Genomic DNA, 21,565 nt, shown 5'->3' with positions numbered 1-21,565 from the left:
CCCTGCACAGTCTCTACCTTGGCTAGCTGTGAGTCAGGCATGTTCCAGCGATTGGCATGTCCTTCTGTCTTTCTTAGAAGCTGATACCTCACACACCTACAGTGCTAAGGAAGCCAGGATTCTAGCTCAGCAACGAGACACTTCGATCCATCCTGCTTTCAAAAGCTGTGGCTTCTGTTTTGTGGAGTAAGAGGCCAAGGATGACTGGTTGGCCTAGGGAAATCTGTGAGGGCAGAGTGCTCCCCTAGCACTAACAGAAGCCCAGGGTTCCGATCCTCAGTACTAGGAGTTTAAGAAAGGAAAAGAAAACTACCTAGTGGTTTCAAAAACTTCCCCAAGAGACAGTGAATCTCTGTGCTTTCATTAGTTGCTGTAAACTATCCCATCCCCTCCACTGGTTAACGATAACCTGCCAAGAACGTTTGTGGATTCAGGTTAGACTACCAGAGTCCCTTCCTACAGGAAGTCTACTGCCCAAAGCTCTACCTGTCCTGACTCAATGCCAACGTCAGAGCTTCTCTAAAACCTACTGTAAAAAGATGCGCACTGCTGAGTGTCACAAGTCTTTTACTTGTCAGCACTTAGGTAGGCACGTGACTTCAGCGAGTGCTTGGCTAGCCTGGGCTATGTACTGAGACACTGTTTCAAAAGAAAGCAGTGTGTGTGTGTTATTCGTCACCAAATTTAGGAACTAAGTCTTAGAAAATTTGGAACAAGGAGCAGTGAACCACCTGTCCCCGCGCCCCCACATCCCCAGGTTCTCACCTTCATCCCAAAGTTATGTAGTTGCCTAGCAGCTGCCAAGCCTGCTGGACCAGCCCCAACAACCAGAACAGATTTCTTCAAAAAGAAACAAAATACCAGTTAGAACAGTGGTGAGGACATGATGCCACGGTTGCTCTGGAAGGTTCTAACTGCCAAGCACTGTTACTCTAGCTGTATTTCTCTGGGGTCACCGGGATTTGCTTTCCCACAGTACGTGATGGTACCCTTCTGAAGTAACCTCATTTTTCTTTCAGCCTGAAGAAACTGCTCCTCTGAGAGAAAGTCTTCACAGGTCTTGCTTACGTCTAATGGTTTATGTGGTTCCTGGTACCATCAGAGCAACACACTAGTCTCTCATCACAGCCAAAGCGGAGGTACTCACTACACAGACAGTGGCTTACATTATGGTAGTGTTTAGGAAGAAGATGCTGGCCGGCTCCCACGGTGAGAACTCCCGTGTTGATGAGGCCTTTCCTTGTCATGAAATAAAGAATCCTCTCCACTTCCTGAACACATCGGATGCGTACAAGGCCCCGGACGATGACATGGGGAATGCACTTCTGTGGGGTGAGAGCTTCCTGTGTTGTAAACAAAACCAAAACCAACAGCAACAAAGTAAGTAACCCAATTAAAAACAACAACAACAAAGAAACCAAAACAGAAAACTAGGGCTAAAAGCTTATTTTTACATTTTGTTGTTAACACAGGATCTCACTGTGTAGCTCTGGCTGGCCTCTGGCCTCTGCCTGAGGAGTGCTGGGATTAAAGGTGTGGTCGTCATGGCTGACTGGTTGGTTGGCTAGCTAGTCACGGGGGCCCTCTCTCTCTGCTGCTGGTGGCTCGTCCTTACTTACTTTGCAGTTTGTATACCACAGAGCTAGGATGAGGTTTCTCAAAGCCAGGTACATGGTAGGGTCCCGAGAGTACTCTGGGAACTCATAGAGCTCATCCAGTTCCATCACATCTGGCCGCACGCACAGGGCCTTGCCGCACTCGTTGGGCTGGTAGAACGGCTGGAAGTACCGGTTCATGCCTAGAACTGACAGGAGACCCACAGGAAATGAGCATGTGGTGGGTGCACGCACACGCACACACGCGCGCACATACACACATGCACACACACGCACACGTGCATGCACACACACACACACACACACGGCATATTGGGGGGGGGGGTGCTGGTAAGATGGCTCACTGAATAAAGACTCTCGCCACCAAGCCTATGACTCTAGGACCATATAGAAGGAGAGAACCAACTTCTCTAAAATTGTCCTCTGACCTCCCATATCTGCTGTGGTACACACATACAGACACATAAATGTAATTTTAAGAATTAAAGAGAAAAAAAAAATCACCCTTTGGCACTTTCTTACAAAGTCAAACAGTCCCAAAGCCCTAGGTCCCATGTGTGTTACCCTCCAGACTCATCTATCAGTGACATCCTACACACTAGTGCTACCCTCCAGACTCATCTATCAGTGACGTCCTACACACTAGTGCTACCCTCCAGACTCATCTATCAGTGACATCCTAGACACAGTGCTACCCTCCACACTCATCTATCAGTGACGTCCTAGACACTAGTGCTACACTCCAGACTCATCTATCAGTGACGTCCTAGACACTAGTGCTACCCTCCAGACTCATCTATCAGTGACGTCCTAGACAGTAGTGCTACACTGCAGACTCATCTATCAGTGACATCCTAGACACTAGTGCTACACTGCAGACTCATCTATCAGTGACGTCCTAGACACTAGTGCTACCCTCCAGACTCATCTATCAGTGACGTCCTACACACTAGTGTTACACTCCAGACTCATCTATCAGTGACGTCCTAGACACTAGTGCTACACTGCAGACTCATCTATCAGTGACATCCTACACACTAGTGCTACCCTGCAGACTCATCTATCAGTGACATCCTAGACACTAGTGCTACACTGCAGACTCACCTATCAGTGACGTCCTAGACACTAGTGCTACACTGCAGACTCACCTATCAGTGACGTCCTAGACACTAGTGCTACCCTCCAGACTCATCTATCAGTGACGTCCTAGACACTAGTGCTACACTCCAGACTCATCTATCAGTGACGTCCTAGACACTAGTGCTACACTCCAGACTCATCTATCAGTGACATCCTAGACACTAGTGCTACCCTCATCTATCAGTGACTCATCTATCAGTGTGACATCCTAGACACTAGTGCTACACTCCGGACTCATCTATCAGTGACATCCTAGACACTAGTGCTACACTGCAGACTCATCTATCAGTGACATCCTAGACACTAGTGCTACACTCCAGACTCATCTATCAGTGACATCCTAGACACTAGTGCTACACTGCAGACTCATCTATCAGTGACATCCTAGACACTAGTTTTCTCAAAGTTGGACAAATGCTATAAAGGTGTTGTCTTGAAACCTGCTTCTTAAGTAAACAAAATTTTTTATAGTATTGTAAATATTTTTCCATGTATTAGATACAATGGCTTTATATTTATAGTTGGCTTTATATTAGACAATTATATATACATATGTTTTATTTACATATTAAAATATAATAGCTTTATATTAAATTCAGTGGCTTTGTGTCTTACTATTCAAACGTTCCCCTCTCGTGGGCATTTAGATCACACCTATTACAAGCCCAACTGTAAGCAACACTAAAGCAAGTTTCTTTGCACAAACAGTTTTGAACTGACTGGCTTTAGCATAGCATTTTAGAAATGTCTGCTAGTTCAAAAATCCAGTTGTAAGGTCTTTACACACTGCCAAACTGTCTTCACAAATGTACACTCCTTCAGCACTGAGTGCCCAGCTCAGTTCACATTTAAAACACTTCCACACTAGCACTAGTCCCCCACAACTCCACTGTTAAGGACCATCCAGGATTATTAGCTAAATCCTTAATATTGGGCCTTGATAGAAAAACCTAATTTCACCCTCAAAAATGTGACTTATTCTTGTACAGATGGAAGGTAAGGGGTCTTTAGGATTCCTTAGAAACCAGTAACATACTCTGCCCTGACATGGAATTCTGAATCTTTTAGAGTAGATCTCCACTGGCGTCATTACAGACAGGAAGATGAAGAATGAAAACGATGACCACACAGCCCAAACTTCCTTCTAGAAATGCAGTCTGTGAAAGCAGGAAGAGGCGTGGCTGTCCGAGTTTGAAATAAACACTCATTAAATCCTAATTCACAGGCGGGCTTTCCCAGGCAACTGTGCACTGTCTACTAATGGTGCAACAGACCTGCAGGGCTATCCTCCCTCAGCATCCTCGGAGAACTGGTGCTAGGACTCCCTACCCACACGGGTCTTTCCACCACACAACCCCAAGTCCCTTAAATGGTGCAGTGTTCGCACAGGTCCAACGCTAGACAATTCAGCACCCAACACAAGGTAGATACTGTGGAGACAGCTGCTAGTGATCAGATATCCACTCTTCTGACCACCACGGTCACACACAGTAAAGCCTGCAATATGGAAATGAACATAGGTGGGAAGAAGTCCCAGTAGCTTTCCACCCAGGTGGGCTGAGTCTGACACGGAGCAGGCGGGTACGAAGGCCAATGCAACAGGGCGGGCTTCCTACCACGTCACATATTCTAAGAGTCTTCTGCACTGCGCTTACCCTTCAACCTCCAAGAAGGGGCAAGGGACGGAAGGAAAAGGGACCAGAGCATCTCTCACCGAGCGAAGCGGGGGCTGCCTTGGAGGGCTCCATCTCCCCCGGGCTGGCACTGCCGGTGGCGGTGGCTGTGACGGCGGCACGGTGTGTACTGGTACAGGAGGGGCTCATGCCCACGCAGTCCGGGTAGTAGGCAGAGAGCAGCGGGGCTGCCACGCTGTCCTTCAGCAATGGAGGTTGGATGAGCATGGAGTACCACCAGTGGTTGGAGACTTCCAGCACTCTCTGTGACGGGTCGGTGGGGGGAAGAGGGGAAAGTACACCCTGAGGGTCCTTACTCATCTTTGTCCACAGCTCTCCTGCCCCCCCACATCCACACTCAACAATTCCCAGTGTCATACAAAGAATCAAATGAGAATGGCTAAGGATACCCAGGGACAAGCTTTCTGAGGTAAAATTCTTCCCCGCGTGCAGAAAGCCTCCCGCCTGAGCCTGAAAACCCCAGCTGACACAGGTAAACAAGCTAAGCTCCCCCGGAACCCAGGTCTGCCTCCACCCACCGCCTTCTGTGAGTTACATTTCCAATTGGCGACCTAAAGATTTAAGGGAAGTTTCAAATGAGGAATGGTTCAAGATCAGGTCAAGGTCAGTGGGCGACCGTCTTGACTGCTAACTGACCCAGGCCACTGTGAATGACGCCTCCCCTAGGCTAACCCCTGACCTGTGGAAGGTGTGTAGAAAATTATCTAGAAAACAAAAGCAGGAAGCAAGCAAGCACGCATGTCCTCTTCGGTCTCGACTACCGTTCAGACGTAACTAGCTGCTGGGTTCTTGCTTTGATTCCCCTCAGTGAGGTATTCTGAACCTGGCACCGTAAACCAAGTAAATTTTCCCCACACTTCTTGTCTGGATACTTTATCACAGCAGCAGAAATAAGACCAGAACATTTGCTCAGCTCCACACGATTCGGCTACTGGCATCCATAGTTTGGCATCTTAAAAATATCAAGTCCATTCTATTTCCTGGGTCATGCGGCTCAGAAGGAAGCTGAGCAAACTCGGACTATGCTAGGAGCCTCTAGCTCTCTCTTTGCTGGAAGAATTCCTGAAGGGGGAAGCCCCAAACTGGTCTCCACATGCTCTAAGCGAAACAAACAGCGACCAGTAAGCCCTCGCTAGTTGCCAGTTGTAGAGCCGGTCTAGAACTGTGTCAAGAGCCTCCCCGGCTGGGGAGATAGCTCAGTGGTACAGTGCTTAGCGTGCCCAAGGCCAGGGCTCCTTCCCAGTCGTATGAAAGCAAAGCAAACTCAAGCCCTTTACCTCGTCAGTACAGCTTCTGACAAGCCAAGGATCTTCCGAGTATAAAATGGCCTTCATCAGAGCTGATGCAGAAGGTACTCTAACTGCACTTAAGTTATCTTTCCTTCTTTGTATGAATGCATCCTGTTTATCCAGAGTCTACCTGGTCCATCTGGGAACGAAACTTAGTAAAAACAGAACCATGTCTTCCAAGAGGAGAACAGATGGATTCAAAGTGGATCTAATACATCTCCCTTCTCCCTTCATCTGAAAACCTGCCATGGTCCTTGAACTCGAGGCACTGAAAACAACTCAAAGTACCAATTCTGAATCACTGAAAATTAGATGGACTTGGGAATTTAGGGACCTCAGAATATCCAAAATCAGTTTAAACCAGATCTGGTTACATGGCAAGTGGAGTCAGAAATAGTTGGATTGTGCCAGGGTGCAGCCAGCCGGACCCGCTTCTGTATCTGAGCAGGGACAGAGCAGATGGCTACCTTTTGGTCAGAGAGCACCAGAACTCTCTCCTGGTGCTGGGTCCAAGCCCAGACAGTCAAACCATGGCTACCCTGCTCTTTGTCTGGTAAGGGCTCAGTGGAGAAAAGGTCATAGTCATCACCAATAAACAAGTGTATGAAGTCTGATCCCCGCAGCAAGGTAGGAGCAGTATCTTCCTTCTTGTGCCCTTTAATGTATAGCAATGTGACCTCACATTCCCTTAACTGTGAGGGGTAATGCATCCACAGCGGCACCACCATCACCATCTGTGGGCATTTGCACAACCCAGTCAGCATGTTGGAGTCAGAAGGCTTTGATGTACATCCAAACAGATGTTAGTCATTAGCAAACTTGTCCTTAAAGGCCCAGTTAACTCAGATCCAGAACACAAATAAATACTCACTAGATCCTCGGGGAAAGAACAATGATCAGGGGTGTCAGGCTGCAAAAGAAAACCAAGTCTCAATTAAGTGTTTTCATAACATACAGTCTTAGGTGTCCATTTGCTTTCAATATGATACCCACCCCACCCCCGATTCTTTTAACCTATTTAACTGACAAGGAAAAAACTCCGGGACATGTGACCAGAACAAGAGTGTGGGAAGATTGGTACTTTCATTAAGATGTTCCCCCATGAAGACAAAGGGCTGTACAAGGGGCAGAGAGGGCTGTGACAAGCATGTTTGGAAGACAGAGGCCTGGCGTTATCTGTCTGAACTAAAGCTGTGTCTCAGACAGACATACCCAGTAGCATACTTCCTGGAGTCCCTTCTGGCGTGTGCACCAAGCACTGGATTACAAGAAAGCTCAAGGGCTGGGGATACAACTCATGATGGCGTCTGCCCACTGTGCAAGGGGCCTTGGGTTCAATCCCTAGCACTGCACCAAAGAGGGCTCAAAAAGAGGAAACAGTGTTCAAGCCAAGGACAGTGGCATGCGCCTGGAATCTCTGTACCTCGGTGGGTGAGGCAGAAGGACGGAAAAGTACACACACAGTGAGTTCAAAGCTATCCTGGATGATTCAGACTCCTAAGGCAGATCGAGCTACACAGTAAAACCCAGTCTCAGAGGAAAGAAAGAACGTATATATTCCTGAAGCTCAAAGGAGTTTTGTTTGTGACAGAGCAAAGCTAAATGCAAGCCAACAGAATAGGTCACTCGACATGTACCGTGACAAACAATGCCATGTTAGCCGGCAGTGAAAGAACACATAACGACATGCCACAGCACAGGTGGAACTTACCAGCAGTTCTGAAATAGCACGCTACATGATTCCATTTATGGGAGGGCCAAAAAATAGCAAAGCCAAACCCATAATACTGTAAGCTAGAAAAGCAAGCAGGCAATTTACCCCAGGGAGCAAAGTTGGAGGCTGTGACTGACAGGGTTCACCAGGGCATCTGCCAAGGATTCTATTTCTATATTGGGAGCCGGAAAACCAGGGACTTGTGAAAATTCATTGGCCTGGGCATTTTGATTTGTGCAATTTCTGGTTCAATACAAAGACACGGCCTGCATGTGGGAGAACACACGCCTGGCAGCTCTGATCCAGAGAAGAGTTCCCAGAGTAACCCTGTCTTACACGAGTGTGTTAATAAGAGACTTGAGCACGCTGGGGGACAACACTCCAGGGAACACCACAGAAACAGCTGCGATCTAGAAACGAGCTTCCGCTCTCCTGGCCCCGGGAAGCGGTGCCGTCCAGCAGACTGGCACTTCAGATACTATTCGGCAAGGAGGAGCCAGCGCTGTCGGCATCAAAGCCTCAGTGTTGACTGAAAAACATCAGAGGAAGTAGAGCAAGCTGGCGCCATCAACAGGCTGCTCTCCCTGACTGAAGCACACCCTAGATGCCTTCCCAGGCCCTGCTCCCACAAGTGCAGCCACCCGGTTTGAAGGGGCCTCATTCTTCCTCCTTCTCTACCATTCGGAGACCTTCTACCTGGAAGGTGAAGCTAAGAATCAATCGCGGTTTTCAAATCCACTAAGTCAATTTTAAGTGTTGTCATAAATGCACATGTGTACAGACAGACACGCACGTATAGTAAGGCAAATTAACCTAAACTAGCCATTCCAGAATGTTACATACATATTCTAGAATCTACTTGTCAATTAAAATTAACCAGCCTGGGCTACACAGTGAAACCCTGCAGGTGTCAAGGGTTCCCACAATCCGAGGAGTGGGACAGCAGATCAACCCGAGCTCAAAGCCAGCCTATCTCAAAACTGCTGTCATTCTTCCTTGTACAAGACTTGCTAGGAAAATGGAAAGGCTAAATAGAGGCTTGGAAAATACTACAATCGCACGCATATCTAGACGATGTAAAGAATCCCTACAAATCAGGAAAACCTGACTCAATATATAAAACTACTGAACTAACACAAGCACAGCAGAGAAACGGCAGAAGAGACAGACCACCGCGAGATGTGAGAACACAGGCGACCATGGCCGGGCAGTTCCTTCAGAGTCAAACCTAGTTCTGCCTCACGCCGCAGGCTACTCCTGCCCGCTCACCGGCACAGAGGAGCACAGACACATGCAGCCTCACTGCTCGTTTCACTCACACAGATGACACTTAAGACACAACTGTCCTGCACACGGCAGTGTGGAGACCACCCACGGCACGCACACAGGTGATGCAACACTGAGAAGTGTGAATTCCGAGCAAGCTAGGCCTGCTGTCTGTGCTGTATCATGGCTATGCAGAGCACTGAGGCAGGAGGACCACAACCTGATGGTTTGTCTGGAGTACAGAGTGAGTTCAAGGTCAATCTAGACAACCTAAGGAGACTCCACCTCAAAAAGAACAAAGAGGAGGACAGATACGACAGTTGTGGTTCAGTGCTCGTGAGGCCCTAGGTTCAGTGTCCAATACTGCCAGGAATTCAGTCCAACAAGAAGCCCCATCGACCTACACAAGGCTGATGGTTGGTTGGTTTATTTGTTTTAATGTCTTTAATACAGTGAAAGAGACTGAACTCGGAAAGAGAGCCCACGACTGATCGCAGTTTAAGAGTCAGGAAAGCTAACCGGTGGGGATAGAATCAGAACAGCTGACTCTGAGGATGGGGAGGAGGTAACCAAAGCACGCAGGACAAAGCAATACAGTGGCTTAGACTGGTATTCTGGCTGAGCACTGTAGAAGCCGTGTTCCACGCACAGAATTACAGTATATAAACAGCTTTCAGAAATGAAAACAGTACAGTTCTCTTAAGAATGGCACCAATACGCTTAGAGGTTGGGGCTGAGCTCCACAGTACAGTGAGTCCCTGGACTGCAAAGCTATAGGTTCAATTCCCAGCACCAGTGTTGGTGCAGTTCTCGTACAATTGCACAGTTCTCAAAGCATCACTGAGTCTCAAGACATTTTTTATAGACATAGGCTAATGTATTCATATAGCCCAGGCTGGCCTCTAACTTGCTATGTAGGGAAAACTGGCCTTGAAGTCCTAATCCTCCTGCCTCTACCTCCCAAGTGCTGGGATTTCAGATATCAACCATAGAGCCCAACTGAGCCACTTTTTTTTAAACTGAAAGAAGCAGTTTGCAGACTCTTAGGAAAGCTTTAACATGAACCTACCCTATCAAATCTGTTTAAAGTTGTATTGGTGAGATGAATGAACCACTAAGACTCTACTCCCCACCTCACCCCAAAATGCTAGCATTCATACCCAGGGCACTGTGCATGCTGGGTGTACCGGTTGGTTCTGTGTGTCAACTTGACACAAGCTGGAGTCATCACAGAGAAAGGAGCCTCCCTTGAGGAAATGCCTCCATGAGACCCAGCTGTAAGGCATTTTCTCAACTAGTGATCAAGAGGGGGAGGACCCAGCCCATTGTGGGTGGTGCCGTCCCTGGGCTGGTGGTCCTGGGTTCTATAAGAGAGCAAGCTGAGCAAGCCAGGGGAAGCAAGTCAGTCAGTAACATCCCTCCATGGCCTCTGCATCAGCTCCTGCTTCCTGACCTGCTTGAGTTCCAGCCCTGACTTCCTTTGGTGATGAACAGCAATGTGGAAGTGGAAGCTGAATAAACCCTTTCCTCCCCGACTTGCTTCTTGGTCCTGATGTTTGTGCAGGAACAGGAACCCTGACTAAGACACTGGGCAAGCACTACCACTGCGCCAATTCTCCAACCCCGAGAGTTTACTTCTGAAGACAGGGAGGGAAAAGATGACTCAGGAGGATGTTCTTTATTTAGGTGAGTGTATATTTATAAATAAATATATCTGTTCTTAAGTCCTAAGGTTACAGTCATGTAACACTTATATACAATATACTTATGTAAAATTTAAAACCAGACTCTGTAAACATTTATATCCTTCACCTTGCAAAAGAACGCTAGGCAAATGCTCTACCGTGGAGCGCTACCCAGCATTGTTTTCATCCACTCAGTGTGGCCACTGTGATTTTCACACACTGGAGGGAGGGGGTATTTTTTCCTTTTTAGAAGATCAAACCCAGGGCCACTGGAGTGCTAAGCAAATGTTGTCATTGAGCTGTATCTCCAGCGTAATAATATATGCATGTTGAGCCCTATGTTGTTTTTTAAAAAAAAAAATCTGACCATACCTCACCCTTACTGTTTAGAATGGATGCGTTTAAAGCAACAGAGCCTCTGCTGGCAACACCTTTGCGTCTAATGATACCACAGACCTCTGAAAGCACTGAAAATGGTGTATTTTACAATCTGCCATCGCCCCTCACTCAGAAACAAAGACTATTTTGATTCTAGGAGCTTATATCTGATATTCTTTAATAGTCAACGCCTGCGACGTTTGGTAGTGCGTTTAACACACTTTCAAACACGAACTGCCCGATCTCAGGACAGGCACATGGTATCAGTTACGGCTAATTCCTAACTGCCTGCCAATCAGAGCCATTCATCCTGTCCCTTCTCGCTGCATAGTTCTGCTTTGTCTGGTGCTGTGACACACAGGGTACCACCGAGTGATGAAGCAGTCTCTTTCTTTGTCCTCGTGCAGTCTGGCATAGTTGTACGATTCTGTTCTAGCCAATGACACAAGCAGAACTGTAACAGGCAAGCTGTCACCCAGTGACAGAGGGACAGACTCAGCCACTACTCCCTCTTCCTTTGCACTCTCCTCTCCTCTAGATTCAGACACGGTGGCTGGTCGGTCACACGGCATCCACCTTGTCACTTGAGGGTAGAAGCTAAATGATGGACTGGACAAGAGACTGTTCTTGGATAACTAAAGCAGCCCCAGACAGCCCATTACCAATCTGCCTAGAGTAAAAGAAGCCCTTATTCAGTTAACCCGCTGTTGTTGGACTTCTGTTTACATAACACACCACCCTACACATGACACACAAATTGACAAAGACATGCTACCATTACAAACAGAGTGACATAAGGTAACTCAAAGGGCCACCGCAGAAGCCATACCTTGGTAATAGTATTTGGCTTCATGCCGCAGCGGTACGTCCTCGCCATGTGTGGAGTAAGCTGGATCTCCTTGGTAAGCTGCCTCCACTTTCTACACTCAGGTTTTGTGCACTGAACCTACATGAGAAACAAAGGCAAGACCAATATAAACTGCCTTACCCTGAGCTTTCACATCTCCACTCCACCTGTCTCCACATGATCTGACTCATGCCAAGGCTACTTAGGAATTGACCCCAGGGTGCTGTGCATGGTAGAAATTGTTCTAGCATTCAGTTCCATCTCTACCCCCCTTGGCTAACCTGACAATTCTAGTGTTTCTCTTCTCTCTCCCTTGCCTTCATTGTACCCATTCTGATGCCATCCGGGTAATTTCTGATTCAATGCTAGCTCAGGCAAGAGGATAATGAAAGAAAGTTTGAAAACTGTTGTCAGAAACATTACCCAGCTCAAGCCAGAGGTAATAATGAGTTAACTGTAGATACTATTACTCAGGGTGTCTGGACATGACATGCAAATTGTGGTGCCTAGGTCACCAAAAGGACAGGAATAGTGATAACATTCAAATCAAGTCTGGTAATGAACTTCTCCAGACTGTACCCGTGCTAATTTCCTCAGTCTGACAAACACTACAGTATGTGCCTAGGGGCACATGGCTTTTTATAGCTATCCCTGCAAGCTCCTTACTTTATTCCAAAACAGAAAATTTACATATCTGCATCCAGACAAATGAAGTCAGATCGGGCTTTGTACATAACCCAGAAATTAAAACAAGAAACCTAAAACTGTGATAATCTTCTATGAAAGTCACCCTTTACTACTTAGCAAGCTTCAGACCAGTCTGCTCTACATGAGACCCATCTCAAAAGAGACAAAAATAGCGGGATGTGGTGGCACACACCCACCCTTGATCCCAGCACTGGGGAGGCAGAGAAAAGCAAGTGGACCTCTTGGGTTTGAGTTCCAGACCAGCCAAGGCTACTTAGTGAGACTTCTGTGTTATCCAACAAAAAGCCAAAACCAAAAAAGAATCTGTGATGGTGTAGAGAAACCTGACCCTCCCACACTTCAGTGAAAAAATGGTGAAATGGCTCTGGGAAGAGTCGGAGGCTCCAGGAGTTAAACCCCAGCCTTTCAGGAACATGGCAGGTACACGGGCAACTTCACAAGCTGACCCAAAAAGTAGGAGTGGGGCTGGCAATGTGCATTAGTAGTACAGCACATGGCCTAGCAAGCTCAAGGCCTTGGGTTCAAGTGTTGGGACCAAAAAACTAACCAACCATAGGAATGCCATACGGCCCGTCCCTAGGAATATACCCCTGAAGAACTGCAAACGGTTTCTATTTGTGTTCATACTAACTGAAAGATGAGACAGCCCAAGCTCCCATCGAAGAGGACGGGTAGGCAAGAGGCCAGATGACGGTGTGTGACATTCCTTTCTTCCTTAGGCTATACTAAGCAAAGATTTTGGCAAATTTTAGAAGTATTTGCTCTAATTAAGCTTAGAAATAAACCAAGAGATTTCCTGCAAAGCGGCACTGTTCCCACTGCCCACACTTTTAGTGCTCTGGGCAGCAGGGGGCGGTCTCCTTACCCAGTAGGGCAGCTGCTGGTCTGCCATGAATGCCTTGGGGCTTGGCTCCGTCTTGCCGTTGCTGGTCCACACTCTCTTCCATGCAGTGTACTTGTCGTATCCATCCTTGTGGCTGAAAAATCACCAGAAGAAGAAGAAGGAAGAAGGAAGAAGGAGGAAGGAGGGAAGGAGGAGGAAGGAGGAAGGAGGAAGGAGGGGGAAGGGAAAAGGGGACAGGGGGAGGGGAACGGGGAGGGGGAGGAGGAGGAGGAGGAGGAGGAGTCATCGATCTCTAGGTTAATCAGGTTTTCACACTGCAACTCTGGTTGATCAAATTACTAAAAGACTTCACTATTCTTAGGCTCAAGGAGGGATGTTCGGGTGCCACGCCCATGACAGGCCAGCAGGAGCAGCATGCGCTGGACAATGCTAGCTCTACCACGAATAAAGGCAGAGCCCAGACGGTGAAAACTTTCTCATGTCCATGGCAAATCCTACGGCGACCGTTACTATTTTTGTCAGGGGATAAAATAATAAAACACCCAATTAAAATGGGAAGAAAAGGCGGGGGAACAGTGCAGACACCCACTAGTGAAAGAAACCCACTAGTGAAAGGCGGAGCCAGGCCCAACTGCTCAGGGTGGAGGCACAAGCTCAAGGCCTGTCTGGGCTGTAGAAACAACCTAAGAGGATGGCGGCCCAGCGCTCGGCCAGCTCCTCCCAAGGGTCCGCACCCTGTCTTGTAGGCACTGTGACAGAAGAGCGAGCAGCTAAGCTCTCTGAAGATTACATACACCGGACATGGCAGACACAGGAGCCTGCACACACACCAACTCACAGCACACTGCACTTATGTCCCCTTTCCTCACGCCTCCCCTGTCAGCCCCCTGAGGTCTACAGTTTCTCCATTTCTCTCATACACACCTACGTGATGATCTGCACAAAATCCAGGGACCACAACTGAGAGATGAACATCTGATAACGTTTCAGAGTTCGTCTTACGTTGCTCAATGTGAGTACCTCCAGCCGCATCCGTTTTCTTATGAATAATGTGATTTACTCTTTATTTCCCCCATCCAGCCCTGTTCATGGATACCCAGCTTCAGCCACCGAGTGTGGTGCTTACAGCTGAATTCCGGTCACACGTCCAGGCATCACTGGCATCAGACGGCCCAGTAACTCAGGAAGCCCAGGAGGTTTCAGCTTTGTGACCATCCCCCCTCCCCCGACCCTGGCATAGCCCCACCACCAGTTCTGAGTCAGGAGACAAACCTTCTGTAGTAGTGGTCGAAGCATTCGTTGCAGAAGTGTTCCCCACAGGAAAGGTGATACCATCGGGAGGTGTAGCCATTCTTGGCACATCTGAAAGGAGCAGAAACACAGAGTCGGCAAGGAAGAAGCCTCTTCTCACTCACCCTCATTTAACCAGCTTGTCCCTTGTCCCCTGAGCCCATCTGCAGCATCTCCCCTTCAAACAGCCAGGGGCTAACAGGGGAAGCAGGACGAGCTGAAAGGTCACACTGCTTGCGAGTCGCTTATCTGACATGTTTGGAATAATATTTTAGATTTCAGTGAGACATCGGTGAGGCAGGGAGGGTAGGACCCAAGTATAAACATAAAGGGTCCCGGCACTCAAACGTTTTAGAGCTGAAGCAATTCTGGATTTCAGATTACAGATACACTTACTACCTCAGGAACAGTACAACCCAGGGAGGACTTAGGCCAGCCAGGTGTAAGCTTAATGGCGGCCTGGGGCACTGGACTGCAAGCGAGGCTCTGAAGCACACAGGTGGGGAGGTATGAAGTAATGGCCCCGTCCTCGCTATGAGCTGAGCGTGAGAAGACTCTGCGATAACATCTCTTCAGCTGCACCCTCCAGACAGGCGGTCTGGGAATGCCACCGGTCAAGCAGCTCGTGACACAGCACCCAGGGAGGAGACGTCACAACACCACGGCCACGGCCTTTAGTAAAAAATTCTCTATGGAATGTGAAAAGTCCCAACCGGGCCACAGTGATCACAAACGGCGGGACTACGGTGGGCGCTGCAGGCGTTGGGGTTTGGGTTTGGTTTTGAGGTCTCTCACACCCTCGGCAGGCTTTCCAGTCTGCCGTGCAGCTGAGGAAGACCGTGAACTAAACACCCACGATCCTACCTCCATTTCCCAAAGTTTGGGACTAGCAGGCGTGTGCCAGCATGTCCGCTTTACAGCGTACTGGGATGGAGCCCGGCTCCTGGTTCATGCTGGGCGAGCTCTGTACCTACCAACTGTGCTACCCCCTTCATCCTGTAGCTTCTGAGACCTGCATGAGGATGTGACGGGGGCACACGACGCACATAAGGTAAACAGATGACAAGAGCAAACACACGGGCTCCTCCCAGTGCTGGAGTCTGATCTCCTACACCCTGAATGAACACCCAGCCCCAGGGCCGGCACACAGCTGGCTGGGTGTGTCTGAGGACACCGTATGGCACAGCTGATCTGGATGTGCTCTCTCCACTAGGCTAGAAACAGCCAGAGTATGGAGGATGCTGTGCTGTGCAGTGACTACGCAGTGAGAATCAGCGGGTTGCAGTTCCTGCGCTTGTTTGTGGAAGAGTAGCACAAGGCACACGCTCACGGGCAGACACACAAGGCCAAGGCAGCGGCCCCGCCACAGACCTTTCAGAAGCGCTTGCAAAGCACACAGGATACGCCGTTGTACAGCCTGCCTTTTCACACTTCCTGTACTTCTTCTCCGATGAACCATCCTCGTCCTCCTCTGTGATCTCTACAGCTTTCTTCTTTGCCTGTGGAAGAATCCGCTGATGTCAAGATTTCCCTTGGCAGAGGACCGGAGGTGGGGGGCGGGGGGAGGAATGGCGACAGGTTGGCTGCTAAGGTCACATGTGAGTTGAAGCTCTAAATGTCATCATGTTGGTAACATTTGGGATTAAAATATGCACGGCAGGCAAATGCTCTACCAACTGAACTACAAGCACAGCTCCAGAAATTGTATCCTGGCAACAGTAGGCTAGGGTTAGCCGGTACAACCGCTTGTATAAACAACAGTCTTACTAGAGGATCTAGAAACAACATCTTAATAATACGGAGGTTCAGAACTAACATCCACATGAGCTTTTATTTTTTTCCCCTTGGAGCTGAGGACTGAAGCCAGGGCCTCGCACTTGCTAGACAATTGCTCTCCCACTGAGCTAAATCCCCAACCTCACATGAGCTTTTCTTAGAGGAAGACGTGACAGTCAAGACAAGCCCTTCTCGGAGACTGAAGGGATGGCTCAGCAATCAAGAGCACTGCCGCTCTTCTAGAAGACCCAGGTTTGGTTCCCAACACCCACATGGCGGCTTACGACTGCCATTCCAATGTCGGAGGATAAAATGCCCTCTTCTGAGCTACAAAAACACTACACGTGTATGTGACACACACATTCATACATTCAGGCAGAATGTTCATAGACAGAAGATAAAAAATAAATCTTTAAAAAGTCATTTACGAACCAAGATTTTTTTTTCTCTTTTAAAACAGTTAAGTCTCTCAGCATGGAAACTTAGAAGCTAGAGAATAACATCTAAAGTATCAGAACGCCCAACTTTCATTACGTATTCTGCTACACACAAACCTCCCAGCACCGCTCAAGCAACAACGAGCCCAAGTCCAAATTCCCTTGAATGACATCCAAGCCAGGCATGACCTGGCCTCAGCGTCCCATTCTGGAAGCAGCCGCCCCAGCTGTGAGTCTTCAGCACCATTTGGTGACCCAGTCTCTCTGCCCTCCCAGCTCCGGCTGCCCGCTCTACACCCTGCACTACAAGCTCCTCCGAAAACAACAACGAAAGCACTAGGCCTGCTCTGTGCTGCTCTAACTTTCCACTCCTCCGTTGTAACAATGAGCAAACAGACAGAATACCTGTCTCCCGGAGCTCCTCAAAGGCAGGGTATCAGGAGAAAGCTCGAAATTGCTTCTCTTCTTTGACCGCCCTCGAGATGCCGCCATTGTTTTGAAAAAACCTGGGGGGGGGGGTGTACACCAACAAGTTATTAGCATCTGCTAATATTGCAAGCCACTGACATGGGGAGGGGGTGCTGCTTGAATATAAAACCCCTACTCCCGAATTACATAAGCTGACGCGTGTGCTGTCATGAACAAAGTGAGGGTAAGCCAAGCGTGCTGGGGTATACCTATAAACCTTGAACTTGGGAGGAAGAGGCAGGAGGACCAGAAGGTCCAAGGTCATCCATCCTCGGCTGCACAAATCCAAGCCAGCTGGGTTACATGATGAGAACTTGTCATCATCTTCTTGCTATGCTCCCCCCCCCCACCTACTGTGTCTCCTATTTCCTGAATCGTGAACTCTTAGCTTGTCCTAAGAAGAAGTAAGTTTCATACTAACAAGTACTAGGCACACTGTATACAGAATACAGGAATCTAGAGTCAATAAAAGCACCAATATCTTCTACTAGACGAGTTAACAGCAAGCCCAGCATTAAGAACAAACACCCAGCTAGGCGTGGTCACTCAAGCCTGCAATTCCAGCAGAGATGGGGACGGCAGGCAGCACAAGGGTTGGAAATTGATGGCAGCTCCAGCTGCATGGACAGTTCCAGGCCAGTTTGGACCTGAGACACTGTCTCAAAACCAACCGACCAAAACAATCTGTAAACGAGGCATTGAAACCATGAAAGATTATGAGCTGTTAGAAAATATTCAATAAGAAAAATACTTAAGATAACATATGAATCTGCAATTATTCGCCTTTCCTGTCATGCTTCTGTCATGTTACCACACGCCAAGCGAAGGAATGAAAAATAAGCAGGCATCTGTATGGATCAGTGACGTAGAAGGAAGGAAGTGGTACCACAGAGGATGGCAGCCTCAACAGTTACACCGTGTCAACCTTGAAATACTCACTTCCCATTTGTAAGTTACACTCACGTCCACAAGACCAGTTTTCACAAATTATCAACATCAAGTGGAAACTCTTGCATCCACGGATTAAGAAATCACAACATCAATACAGAGAGGAGTTTCTCATTACTTTCTTAAAGCTTATTACAAATACGTAAGCCAAGACGCAGAATACTTTCTTGTAAAGAGGTGTTTTTTGTTTTTTTTTTTTTTTTTTTCATTACGTTTATGTACTGGGGTGGGAGCACATACCATAGCACAAGTGTGGAGGTCAGAGGTCAACCTCGGGAGGAACCAGTTCTCTCCTTCTCCCATGTGGGTTCCAGGGATCAAACTTGTGTTATTCCTTTACCTGTTAATCCATCTCTATGTCTCACTGGCCCACAACGGGGGTCGGGGGTGGGGGACATTGTTAGGAGTTTAGTTCAATGATAACAGACAAGCCTACTATTCATGAGACCCTAGATTAAATCCTCAACATAAACATTAAAGTCAGTCCTACAGAGTCCACTCTACTAACACTATACTAATGACAGTTTTAGAAATACCATCTACTTTCAATCATTGCTACACAAAGGCTTTCCAGATCCCATCTGCACTTTTAAGCTGTGCTGGGAATACAGACCACCAGGCAAGCATCTCCCACTGAGCTACACCCCATGCCTCACTCGTACTTTTAAAAGGGTGTCCAACTTATCCATTCTCTTGCATGGAGTTTTCACATACATAAAAATACACAGATTGCTTTCCATGTAAGACTATAGTCTGCAGTCACCCAGCGAGCCGCGAATACGGTGTGTACAAGTATACACAAGTCCTGGAGCAAAAATGAAACTCAGTTGTGAGGTTCAGGAACATAAGAAGTCAGCGTTGATTCACGCCACACTGACCATAACCCAGAAACGCATGGCTCCAAAGATCAAGCATGAAGTCTCCAATCTTTACACCTGAACAGGGGAAAACAGGCACAAGTGTGCAACGAGACATGTCCAAAGAAAGGACTGTAGGAGCCATTCAATCTGACTGCAAGTTTTTAAGGTAGTGCACCGTCATCCTTAATTATTCAACTGAGAGAGCGCAGTGTGCTTCCACTCTGTAAGTACTGAATATAGTCTGCATTCCCACTGAGGCGGAGTCCTGGGGTCTTCAGTAAAGTGAAGGGAAATAACGTGAGTTGCAAGAGGTGTGAGTTCGCAACTATAGTGTTTTAAAACATGCTCTTAGAAATAAAGTATTATTGTAACAAGCATAATGAGCGCTCCCCCACCTACCGGGTTTTGTTAGCACAGGGTTTTACATGTAGCCCTGGCCACTCGGACTGTTGGCAATCTTCCTGCCTGTCTCAAGAATGCTGGGATTGCAGGTAGGAAGCCCCTCCCCCACAGCCACTCCTTCCTACCTGGTTCTCTGGTGAAGACACAACAACGGTCAATGTTTTTATAAGCCCATTTCTTCCTAATTTTAAACGTAGAGCTTTAGTGTTCTTTTGGTTAAAAAAAAAAGTGTTAAAAATAAATATACAAGCAAATATGTCGATATTTAGAATCATGTTTAAATGACTCCCAGGTGTTCTGAATGTAGTTTATTGAAGAGTTTAAACACCAACACATAAAATTCATAATAACAGGAGTTCAAAAGAATCGACACAGAGTAAAAATTTATGGTAGAGACAACATTACTTGTAAGAACAGGGAAAACTCCAGACGCGTCTCTGTTAATGAAAGAAACTTAAATCTCCTTGGGTCATTTGAAATAGGCAAGCTGAGCATTTCATATTCCCATGATAATCCGAGTTACGGAATTAAAGACCCAGTGCTATAATTTAATATTTAATACCCAACCCAATAATTCAATTCTAAATTCCCTATTGCCCTGTGTCTTTTCTCTCAACTGTTCCCTGTCTGAAGACAATTACTGATGAGAATTTTCTCACGTACCCTCTGAAGAAAACCTCAGAAAGGATTTCACAATATATTTTGTAAGCATTCAAAGCAGATGTGGTGGCTTTGTATTTGCAGCAGAAAGGCTGAAGCAGGAGGATTGCTTTGAGTTGGGAGGCTGCAGACTAACCAATGCTTTGCGCTGTGCTGTGATAAGAAAGGGATTCCCCACACCTGGCGTGGTCTGTTGCTTGCTCAAGAACTTGGGCCTCTGTGGCTGGGTTCCAGATCACTCAACCCCAACTTTTTGCAGCTGGGCCTGCTTCTGCCTTCTTCTCTCACATGCCAGCTGCGTGTACTATCAGCCATATGGACCCAGACCCGGTGACGTGCAATCCCAAGGGAGGCTTCCTGGGGGGGCCCTCACAAGCGGCCCTCGAGGCAGATGCCCAGGGTATCCGCTACACCAGCGAACCTGACCGCGCCTCGCTGCCCTAGGCAGGGATCGCAACCTGGGATCCCTCCTCCTGGCCGCGGGGCTCCCCACTGCCCCGTACAGGAGCCCAGCGTGGGGTTTCTCCCGACCACAGAGTTGGAAGGGAAAACTGGGCCCTTCCTACCAAGCTGCGGGGATCCCCCATCACCCTGAGTGGGGAGGGCAGTCTGGAGTCCCTCCTCCTGGTTGCGGGGTTCCCACATCCCTGGTGGGGACACGGTGTAGGGTCCCTCCCGCACACTGCAAGGGTCCCTCTTTTCGGCTACGGGGTTCCCCAGGTTCGCAAGTGGGAGCGCAGTGTAGGGTCTCTCTTCATGGGGGGGGGTGTTCCCAAGGCCCGGAGTGGGAGCCCAGAGTGGGGTCCCTCCTTTGGGCTAAGAGAGTCCCACAGTAGGGTACCTCCTCTACGCTAAGTGGTTCCTACAGCTCCGTGAGAGCAGGGAATGGGGTCCTGCCTCCGTGTAGATGGGGTCCTACGGCGCTGGGTGGTATCCCAGAGTGAGGCCCCTCCTCCAGGCTGCGGGGATCCTATACCCCGGGGTGGAAATCCAGACTGGGATCCTCTCTACCCGAACCAGAGCTGGTACCGGCGCCAGAGAGCCAGGTGCAGCCGCCGCCCCAACTCACCTCCGCCCGGCCGAGGCGCAAGCAGCAACCCGCAGGGTTCGGAGAGAGCGACGAGTGGGAAAGCCCACGGCCCCGCAGCCCAGCGCGGGAAGCCCCAGCTCGCACAGGGTCCCCCGCGCCACCCCTTCCAGACGCGGGACGCCGGGGAGCCCCGGGGAACGCGCGCGCCTCCTGCCGGGGCTCAACACACAGCCGGCCGCTTTGTGCGGAGCTGTCACCCGAAACCTGCCGCCACCCCCAGACGCGCCCGCGGAGCCGCGAGTCTTTACCTCAGAGCGCTAGCCAGGAGGCGAGCGCTGCCTGGGGCTGCACCGGACGGCCGGATCCGCACTGCCAGCTGCAGCAGCTCGGCCGCCGCCGCCGCTTCCGCCCCTATCACGCCGTGACCCGGAGTGGGAGGAGCCCACAGGTCCAGGGAGCGGGAGGGTCCCGGTGCTCGCCCCGCCTTGCTAATGTCCGCCACTGCGCAAACTC

At 48.7% G+C, this 21,565-nt stretch overlaps 1 protein-coding gene across 1 annotated transcript in view; it reads right to left on the bottom strand.

Annotated features, from left to right (window-relative positions):
* The window catches only part of Kdm1b (lysine demethylase 1B), a 39,339-nt gene extending 17,848 nt beyond the window's left edge, over positions 1-21,491 (bottom strand). Inside the window, exons 1-11 of the mRNA XM_032884483.1 lie at positions 21,361-21,491; positions 17,090-17,190; positions 15,843-15,970; positions 14,454-14,543; positions 13,203-13,314; positions 11,612-11,728; positions 6,611-6,649; positions 4,471-4,693; positions 1,620-1,804; positions 1,167-1,343; positions 766-840 (exon numbers count right to left, since the gene is read on the bottom strand). Of these exons, the coding sequence (XP_032740374.1) occupies positions 766-840; positions 1,167-1,343; positions 1,620-1,804; positions 4,471-4,693; positions 6,611-6,649; positions 11,612-11,728; positions 13,203-13,314; positions 14,454-14,543; positions 15,843-15,970; positions 17,090-17,176 (1,233 nt within the window). The 5' untranslated portion in view covers positions 17,177-17,190; positions 21,361-21,491. The remainder of the gene's footprint in view (positions 1-765; positions 841-1,166; positions 1,344-1,619; positions 1,805-4,470; positions 4,694-6,610; positions 6,650-11,611; positions 11,729-13,202; positions 13,315-14,453; positions 14,544-15,842; positions 15,971-17,089; positions 17,191-21,360) is intronic.
* Positions 21,492-21,565: the final 74 nt, after the last annotated feature.

This window comes from Rattus rattus, chromosome 14 (assembly GCF_011064425.1).
Source record: "Rattus rattus isolate New Zealand chromosome 14, Rrattus_CSIRO_v1, whole genome shotgun sequence".
In the NCBI taxonomy this organism is placed as follows: Eukaryota; Metazoa; Chordata; class Mammalia; order Rodentia; family Muridae; genus Rattus; species Rattus rattus.
This window is presented reverse-complemented; position numbering and strand designations above follow the sequence as displayed.